The sequence below is a fragment of the Pinus tabuliformis genome, chromosome 4_1 (assembly GCF_031772625.1).
Source record: "Pinus tabuliformis cultivar Carrire ecotype Pingquan chromosome 4_1, CPIR1, whole genome shotgun sequence".
Taxonomy (NCBI): domain Eukaryota; kingdom Viridiplantae; phylum Streptophyta; class Pinopsida; order Pinales; family Pinaceae; genus Pinus; species Pinus tabuliformis.
Genome location: NC_142303.1, coordinates 926,566,439 through 926,576,961, shown reverse-complemented (window position 1 = coordinate 926,576,961; position 10,523 = coordinate 926,566,439). Strand labels below are relative to the sequence as shown.

Genomic DNA, 10,523 nt, shown 5'->3' with positions numbered 1-10,523 from the left:
TAATTAATCTATAAATGTAAGCCTGCGAGGAGAGTGATAAACAAGTGCTAGAGAGAGATAAGTAGTGGAGAGAATAGATCAAAGCACGAGATGTTCTGAATATATATGTAAATATTGTTATGAATGAAAGGAGTTTTGGGTTCAAAACTTGTTTTTGCATGATATTTTATTATGTTATTTGGTTTCGTTGATTCTTTAAATCGTAGGCTGAATCCTCTATTAAATACAAGAAATTGTATGTGAAATTAAAATCTTTAATGGAATCTGGCGTTTGAGGATCGCCTTCACAAAGGCTTTAATTTGTTGATCACCGATTGAAAGCAGACAGAGATTGAGTGAACTGACAAATCATCATTGATCACAGGGTGGATCAATGATGATCTATTTGGGAGAATATCCATGGTGATCGCACAGGAAATTGCAAATAAGTTATCTCGGCTAGCGGACCCGATAAAAGCATTAAAAAGAGTTTAAAGTTAAGAGTGATCGAACCGTCCGTTTAATGGGTAATCAGACGCATATCACTTCCAAAAGTGCCCACAAGTTAACTTTAGAAATTGACGTGATAAGGTTTTATACAACGGGATTAAAACCTTGTTGAGTTCCGACCATCAAGACCGTTCGTTGGTTGATTGATCGGACGGTAATCGCGTTCGAAGATGCACACAGAGTAATCCATTTTCAGACGTGATATTTTATGGACTGTGATTTAATCCAATTGAATTTCGGATCGATCATAGCCATTCATTATGAATGGACGAGATCCAACAGATATCACTCTGGAAGATGTGTGCTGGTTAGCATAAATTTTGGACGCGATAAGGTTTGAACTAGATTTTAATTTGTTTGGGATCCCCGAAAGAGATCGGGGTCTGATAGTTTAGTAAATAGGGGTTTTAATTGTTTAAATTCTGGCTGTAATAAATAAATTAACCAAATGTGTGGGCCCATAACCCATAGGTCTGCATATTGATTTCAAGATGCAGTTTCGCTACATCAAAGTGGTATCAGAGCAGAAGAAGATTCTATGTGAAGTATGATTATATTGCAAATTTGTCAGAATTAGTCTTTATAATTTTTGTGCAGAGTAACAACAGAGGAAGGTGAGAAGATTTGCAGCAACCTAGAGCAAGGAGTGCTCATATGGTTCCAGAGAAGAGAACCAGAAAGATGCCGAAAGACTAAGCTCAGAGGAGAAAAGCTTAGTGAGGTATCGTGTAGCAGGGAGGACTTGTTACTGCAGAGGTTTTGTTGCAACTCATGAATGTTGTTATGAGAGACCAAGAAAGCATATGACAAGGAAAATCAGAGGCGCAGTGAAAGCAAAGGGAAAAGAAGAGGAGTCAGTTTTAGAATTTGATTGAGGTAAATATTTTCTTTTATTGAATTTCAAATATTGATTTGAGTTTGAAGAATTAGTGAAAATGAACATGGAGAAACTTAGGAAAGGTTCAAATAAATGTCAGATGAGTCATGAAGAGCATAGGATAAGTATTGCAGTGATGAGAGCAGAGTTGAATATACTACAAGAATGGTTTCAAGAGAAAGAGAATGAAGACCGAAGACATGGATGGAGAATAAGGAAACGGGTCAAGTGGAATCTATTGCAACAGAAATGGAATGCTATGTTGATGAACAAACTTGAAAAAATACATATTTCTTTGTTGGAGAAGGAGAGACTCATAGGAATTGAGTCACAACAAAGAGGATTTGTTGAAACCCAGAAATCCCATGGTGGGAATTTGGTGCTTGAAGCATCAAAAGAGACCGAAAGGTCTGGTATTTTTAAAACTGATAGTTTGTCTGTGAATATAGGTATGGTACTAAATAAGGAATTTGTTGCTATAGAGACAGTTAATGACCATTGTTATGATCAAGAAGTCTTTTGTGAACCTGAAGGAAATTGGGATGATTGTTTTTCATTCCATGAAGTTGAGTTTGCAACTCAATTAGAGAAGGAAACGGTAACTAAAGAGACAAAATCCAAAGAAGTTGAGACCAGAGAAACTGTAACAAAAGGAGGAAAGTACACCATAGAGAACATCAATTGTGCTGATGTGATTAAAAAAGAGGAATTACTCCTAGAGCATGGTGGAAAAAATTGCTTTACAGATATACAGAATTTGGTTGACAGTTCGAGTGATGATGATGGTGAACTTTCAGATTTAGCTCTTACTAACATCAGCATGACAGAGTTACCTAGTGAAGCTATAGGTGCAGACGGTGAACCAGTTCGAGACTCGTTCAAAAATTTGGAAATCGGGAAAATGGGTATTCAAGTTTCCACATGCAGTTCACGAGTCTATATTTCCATAATAGAGGATGATGAGGTATGGAAAATTGAGAATCATGTTTAATAATTCTTTGAAGATATTATTCTGTGAATTTAATGTCAGACTACATGATGAAGTTATTCCTTTGAAGGACCATCATCAAAACAGAGTTTGGAATCTTGGAGGTAGCAAGTCATTCAGACTTGTAGCTATCACATTACTACAGAAAAGTGACAGACCTCATACACAAGAGTCTATGATTTATTTTTTTTCTACATCGGGAGTCTGATGCAGGAGCATCCTGCTCAGAATATTATTATTCAATTGGTTGATTTAGGGGTGATGTTTTTAATTATTTTTAGGAATCTTGTATAGATTGAGTGAGAAATCTATGTGTGACGTTTTCAGTTGTGAAATATTCTCAACTATGTGAGAGTATCAAGGATAATTGATATGTGTAGATCTCATAGAGATCTTAGGGATTACGAGATCCTTGAATAGGAATTAGTTGAGTAAATTATGGGAAAAATCATGGATTTAGTATAATCCATAATTATGTAATTAATCTATAAATGTAAGCCTGCGAGGAGAGTGAAAAACAAGTGTTAGAGAGAGCTAAGTAGTGGAGAGAATAGATCAAAGCACGAGATGTTCTGAATATATATGTAAATATTGTTATGAATGAAAGGAGTTTTGTGTTCAAAACTTGTTTTTGCGTGATATTTTATTATGTGATTTGGTTTCGTTGATTCTTTAAATCGTAGGCTGAATCCTCTGTTAAATACATGAAATTGTATGTGAAATTAAAATCTTTAGTGGAATCTGGCATTTGAGGATCGCCTGGACAAAGGCTTTAATTTGTTGATTGCCGATTGAAAAAAGACAGAGATCGAGTGAACTGACAAATCATCATTAATCACAGGGTGTATCAATGATGATCTATTTGGGAGAAGATCCACGGTGATCGTGCAGGAACTTGAAAATAAGTCATCTCAGCTAGCGGACTCGATAAAATCATTAAAAAGAGTTTAAAGTTAAGAGTGGTCGGACCGTCCGTCTAATGGGTAATCAGACGCATATCGCTTCCGAAAGTGCGCACAGGTTAACTTTAGAAACAGACGCGATAAGGTTTTATACAACGGGATTAAAAACTCGTTGAGTTCTGGCCATCAAGACCATTTGTTGGTTGATTGTTCGGACGGTAATTGCGTCAAAAGATGCACACAGTTTAATCCAGTTTTCGGACACGATATTTTATGGATTGTGATTTAATCCAGTTGAATTCCGGATCGATCATATCTGTTCATTATGAATGGACGAGATCTGACGGATATCGCTCCGGAAGATGCGTGTTGGTTAGCATAAATTTCGGACGCGATAAGGTTTGAACTGGATTTTAATTTGTTTGGGATCCACGAAAGAGATCGAGGTCTGATAGTTTAGTAAATAGGGGTTTTAATTGTTTAAATTTCGGCTGTGATAAATAAATTAACCAAATGTATGGGCCCATAACCCACAGGTCCACGTATTGATTTCAGGATGCAGTTTTGCTACATCAAAGTGGTATCAGAGCAGAAGAAGATTCTGCGTGAAGTATGATTATATTGTAAATTTGTCAGCGTTAGTCTTTATAATTTTTGTGCAAAGTAACAGCAGAGGAAGGTGAGAAGATTTGCAGCAGCCTAGAGCAAGGAGTGCTCATATGGTTCCAAAGAAGAGAACCAGAGAGATGCCAAAAGACTAAGCTCAGAGGAGAAAAGCTTAGTGAGGTATCATGTAGCAGGGAGGACTTGTTACTGTAGAGGTTTTGTTGCAGCTCATGAATGTTGTTACGAGAGACCAAGAAAGCATATGACAAGGAAAATCAGAGGCACAGTGGAAGCAAAGGGAAAAGAAGAGGAGTCAATTTTAGAATTTGATTGAGGTAAATATTTTATTTTATTGAATTTTGAATATTGATTTGAGTTTGAAGAATTAGTGAAAATGAACATGGAGAAACTTAGGAAAGGTTCAAATAAATGTTAGATGAGTCATGAAGAGCATAGGATAAGTATTGCAGTGATGAGAGCAGAGTTGAATATACTACAGGAATGGTTTCAAGAGAAAGAGAATGAAGACTGGAGACATGGATGGAGAATAAGGAAACAAGTTAAGTGGAATCTATTGCGACAGAAATGGAATGCTATGTTGATGAAAAAACTTGAACAAATACATATTTCTTTGTTGGAGAAGGAGAGACTCATAGGAATTGAGTCACAACAAAGAGAATTTGTTGAAACCCAGAAACCCCATGGTGGGATTTTGGTGCTTGAAGCATCAAAAGAGACCAAAAGGTCTGGTATTTTTAAAACCGATAGTTTGTCTGTGAATACAGGTATGGTACTAAATAAGGAATTTGTTGCTATAGAGATAGCTAATGACCATTGTTATGATCAAGAAGTATTTTGTGAACCTGAAGGAAATTGGGATGATTGTTTTTCATTCCATGAAGTTGAGTTTGCAACTCAATTAGAGAAGGAAACAATAACTAAAGAGACAGAAGCCAAAGAAGTTGAGACCAGAGAAACTGTAACAAAAGGAGGAAAGGACACCATAGAGAACATCAATTGTGTTGATGTGATTAACAAAGAGGAATTACTCCTAGAGCATGGTGGAGAAAATTGCTTTACAGATATACAGAATTTGGTTGATAGTTCGAGTGATGATGATGGTGAACTTTTAGATTTAGTTCTTACTAATCTCAGCACGACAGAGTTACCTGGCAAAGCTATAGGTGCAGACAGTGAACTAGTTCAAGACTCGTTCAAAATTTGGAAACCAGGAAAATGGGTATTCAAGTTTCCACATGCAGTTCACGAGTCTATATTTCCATAACAGAGGATGATGAGGTATGGAAAGTCGAGAATCATGTTTAATAATTCTCTGAAGATATTATTCTGCGAATTTAATGCCAGACTACATGATGAAGTTATTCCTTTGAAGGACCATCAGCAAAACAGAGTTTGGAATCCTGGAGGTAGCAAGTCATTTAGACTTGTAGCTATCACATTACTACAGAAAAGTGACAGACCTCATAGACAAGAGTCTATGAATTTTTTTCTACATCGGGAGTCTGATGCAGGAGCATCTTGCTCAAAATATTATTGTTCATTTGGTTGATTTAGGGGGTGATGTTTTTAATTATTTTTAGGAATCTTGTATAGATTGAGTGAGAAATCTATGTGTGAGGTTTTCAGTTGTGAAATATTCCCAACTATGTGAGAATATAGAGATCTTAGGGATTACGATATCCTCAAATAATAATTAGTTGAGTAAATTATGGGAAAAATCATGGATTTAGTATAATCCATAATTATGCAATTAATCTATAAATGTAAGCCTGCGAGGAGAGTGATAAACAAGTGTTAGAGAGAGCTTAGTAGTGGAGAGAATAGATCAGAGCACGATATGTTCTGAATATATATGTAAATACTGTTATGAATGAAAGGAGTTTTGTGTTCAAAAATGTTCTTGAACACTCATATTCTCAGCTTGGGGAAGGAATGACCTCTGTGGGAACTAGGGTTTGAAGATCACGGTTTCTACAACAACCAAAGTACTAACTCTGGAGAAGAACAGGATGAGAGCGGCAAAGCTTCACAGAAGGGGGCAAACTTTGACCCGATAGATGGAAAATGCGGGGTCCATAGGGACCCCATCATACAAATAGATAATGATGAACAAGAAGACAGCACAGGACGGGGTGCGTATATCAGGGTTTGAGAAGTCAGATCAGGAAAATCCACCCAGCAAAGGGAAGAGGAATAATGAAGGTAAGAATACCAAGAAACTGAAGGAAAATGTTGAAAGTAAAAGTACAGAGTATAGAGACAGCAAGAATCCTACCCAAGGACAGTTTTCACAAGGAAACAAGCCAGGGAAGGAACAGGTAGTGGTAGAAGAAGAGGTTCTAAATCAAGATAAAGAGGAACAGGAGGGAACAACGTTAGCACCCACTGAAGGAAAAATCCAGGGTCCGTGCAAACCCAAAGCCACAGAGACCCTAAGGGTTGTGATTTCTGATCCGGAAATTCAGTCGTACCGAGACCACATGGTCGAACATGCAGTGATCTGCAGGTTCATGGGGTTTTGGCCAACAGAGCGAGCACTGTGCCAGTGGATAAAGCAGCAATGGAAACCTAGAGGAGATGTAAGGCTGCACTTAGGAGCCAAGGGTTTCTTTACTGTTGTCTTCTCCAATCTGGAAGACAAGGATAGGATATTCGATGGAGGGTCGTATTTCTTTGCCTCTGCAGGGCTTTACATAAGGCCATGGAAACCCAACTTCGTACCAGAAAAGGAAACTTTCAAGCAGGTACCAGTATGGATACGCCTTTTTTCTCTTCCAATTGATTATTGGGGACATGCAGCACTAGAACAGATAGGTAACAAGCTAGGGACCTTCATCAAGGCCTCAGAAGCAACATTACAAAAAAGGTATACCTCTTGTGCTAGAATCTATGTGGAGATGGATGTTTCGGGAGCATTGCATGAGGGCCTATGGCTGGAATACAGAGACGAAGATTATTTCCAAGCCATTGACTATGAACAAATCTTATTCCACTGCAGAAAATGTCATGAACATGGTCATTTAATCAGAGAATTCCCACTGAACAAAGTGACAAGGGAAAACAAAGAAAACAAAGGAGAGAAGAACAAGGAAGTCTTCACAAGACTGCAAGCCAAATAGAGAGCAAATAAAAAAAGCCAAACCAAGGCAAATACTTCACATGGCAATACAAGCAATGCATTTGAAGTATTAGAGACAGAAACGGAATCAGAGGACAACAATAAAGAATAAGAAACCACGAATATAAACAGATCTACAGCCACACCATAAGGGAAGGATCCGAGGCGAACCCTTCAAGTATCATTCATCAAGTTCAAGAAACAACGGAGGGGGTAGAAGAAGATTCAGAGATGTTCACCAATGAAATCGAGCTAGAAGATATGGAATTAAGCGACATACTAGAGAAAGAAGGTATGGATCTACCAAATATGGTTGAGAACTGGAAAAAGAAGGAAATGGAACATATATCGGAAGAGGAGGTAGAGAGAATAAATGACATATTCATAGCATGGCAACGGGCAGAGGTGGAGCTGCAGAGTAAGTGCGTGGGAATAGCAAAAGGACTAGGGATTCGTACACAGGGATTACATCAAACCTCTAGCAACTCCAAGCACTAGAAAAAGAGAGGAAGAAGGAATAATAATGAGGCTTTACAAGAACTGGGATAGATGCTCTTAAATTCAGGTAAGATGAAAGCCCTTGAAGCGTTCTCACTAACCTCCTAAACTCTGTTTAAAATCAAAGTTCTTTCTTGGAATGCTAGAGGGCTAAATAGCCAAAAAAAACAGCGTTTATTAAAGAAGAAGGTCCAAAAGGAACAACCAGACATAGTGTTTGTGCAAGAAACTAAGTGCTCAAGCAATACGGTAGTCAATATCAACAAAAAACTAGGTAAACGTATGGAATACTTGGAGACAGCAAGCAATGGATGGGAGGGAGGCTTGGTCATTTTGTGGAATCCACAGGTAATCCAGCTCCTTTCCTCTGAGGCAACCAAATCTTACATATCTATAGAAGTCCAAGTAGTAGGGAACTCAGAAACTTATCTTTGCACCAATGTCTATGGCCCCCAGAAACTAGAGGCTAAACTTCTATTTCTAAGAACACTATTCAACCTAAAGCTAAGATATCCTCAAGCAAAGGCGATCTTTGGAGGCGATTTCAACATGATCACCTCACTCGCGGAAAAGAGAGGAGGTATTAGGAAACTCAACAGAGACTCTGAAGCTTTCCTAGACTTCATCAGATCGGCCAATCTGGTAGATGTATTCCCCAAGAGCGGCGCTTTCACATGGAACAACAAAAGGGGAGGGGAAAGGCAAATAGCCTCTCAGCTGGACAAATTTGTAGTAACAGAAAGCATTCTTCTGGAAGGAATTATTGTTGAATCGGACATTCTTCCTAGTGGAGGGTCAAACCATTGGCCCATCACAATGACTGCAGCAATCCAAGGCACTCCTAGAAATAAACCTTTCAGATTTGAAAAGTTCTGGCTCACTCATCCTGATTTCATTCAGAAAATTGAACAATGGTGGAAAGAACCGTTGGGCACAAGAGGTACCAAAATGTATCTTCTGTAGGCTAAACTGAAACACATCAAAGCCAAAATCAAAGTCTGGAATCATGAAGTCTTTGGGAATATATTCAAGGAAAAAAAGAAACTGGAGGAGCAAATGGAACATATACATGAAGGATGGATTCAAGGCAACATAGACCAAGACACTGTGGACAGGGAAAAGAAGCTAATGAAGGACTGGCAACTACGATGTCAACAGGAGGAAACACTTTGGAAGCAAAAATCTCGAATCCAATGGCTTAAAGAAGGTGAACAGAACACCAAATTCTTTCATAGATCAGCCATTGACCACAGAGGGGCTAACAAAATTCTAAGCCTTAAAGATGAACAGGGAGCCAATGTATAGACGCATCAAGAAATCTCCAACCTCCTTATAACCCACTTCAGCAGGATTGCTCAGGAACCTGGGATCGACAGAGAGGAGGCCATTGAGGAACTTGCATCCTCCATCCCCAAGTTAATCTCGGAGGAGAAAAACATAGCTTTAAGTCGAGAAATCTCCTTAGAAGAGGTGGAAGAAGTCGTAAAAGAGATGCCAAATGGTAAAGCACCTGGGCCTGATGGATTTACCATCGACTTTTACAAAGCTTGTTGGGAGATAGTCAAAATAGAAGTATGGGAAGCAATGGAGGATTCACGATGCTCCTCTTCAATCCTCAAGTCCCTCAATTCTACTTTCCTTGCCCTTATTCCAAAGGAGGAGGAAGCCAACACGCCCTCAAAGTTTCATCCAATTGCGCTATGCAATGTCATGTACAAGATTATTTCCAAAGTCATAGCCAATAGAATGAAACCCATTCTTCCAGGTATCATTTCGGAAGAGCAATCAGGTTATGTAGAGGGGAGACAGATTTTGGACAATATCTTACTAGCACAAGAGATGATTCACACACTTCAAACGCAGAAGAAAGCAGGTATGATGATGCAGCTAGACCTATCGAAGGCTTATGATAAGGTAAACTGGCACTATCTAGAAACTATTTTGGAAGCCTTCGGTTTTTCTAAACAATGGATATTTTGGATCCTAGCTTTAGTCAAATCCACAAGATTTTCAATACTGGTTAATGGAGCCCCAACATCCCAGTTCTCTCCTTCGCGTGGTTTGAGGCAGGGTGATCCCTTATCCCCCTTCCTTTTCGTGATTTTAATGGAAGGCTTAAGCAGACTAATCAGAAAAGCTAAAGAGGAAGGAATAATTGAAGGACTTCAACCCTTGCCATTAAATCCGGCAACTACTCATCAACAGTTTGTAGATGATACAATGTTGCATGGCACTCCCTCAGTTAAAGAAGCTATGGGGTACAAAAGTATTCTCAATCTCTTCAGCAAAGCTTCAGGTATGGAGCTTAATCTCTCTAAATCCTCTATCTTCTTTTTTAATACGCACCTAGCTGTTCAGAAAAATCTTTCTACCATCCTAGGCTTCAAAAGATGTAACCTCCCATCGAGATACCTCGGTGTTCCGCTGACTGACAAGCCCTGGCAGAAATCGCACTGGGAAAAGCTTTTAGCTAGCCTAGAAAAAAGATGTCATCATTGGACACACAAAGCCCTTAACTTCGTAGGTCGACTGGTCCTCACCAAAGTAATCCTCCAGGCCATTCCACAATACATGCTCTCCATTATGCCAGCTCCCAAGGGAGTTCTGCAAAAGATAAGGGTCATCCAAAGGGCTTTTCTTTGGTCGGGTAATTCAGAGAAGAAGAAATGGTCGCTAATGGCGTGGGATAAGCTTTGCAAACCCAAACATCTGGGAGGGCTGAACCTGCAGGACCCATTCACGGTTAACCGTGCCTGTGGAGCAAAATTATGGTGGAGGTGGCTAAAGGAACCCAAATTACCATGGGCCAAACATTGGAAAGCAAAGTATGCTCCAAATAACAGACTGTAGAACTTAATCTGAATGCAAGAAACTCCAGAAGGATCTCCAATTTGGAACCTGGCGAGAACTAACCAGCATATAATTCAGGAGCAGAGTTTTTGGGAAATTTGAGACGGAAAGACAGCCCTTTTCTGGGAAGATGCGTGGCAACAACTCCCTAAGCTGGAAAGCCCTGCTTTCTTA

General features: G+C 39.1%; 1 protein-coding gene across 1 annotated transcript; it reads left to right on the top strand.

The window, feature by feature from the left end:
* Positions 1–7,781: 7,781 nt before the first annotated feature.
* LOC149179193 (uncharacterized) lies at positions 7,782–8,462 on the top strand. The gene has a single exon (XM_089422377.1). It carries the CDS (start codon positions 7,782–7,784, stop codon positions 8,460–8,462), a length of 681 nt encoding a protein of 226 aa, XP_089278503.1.
* The last annotated feature ends 2,061 nt before the right edge of the window (positions 8,463–10,523 follow it).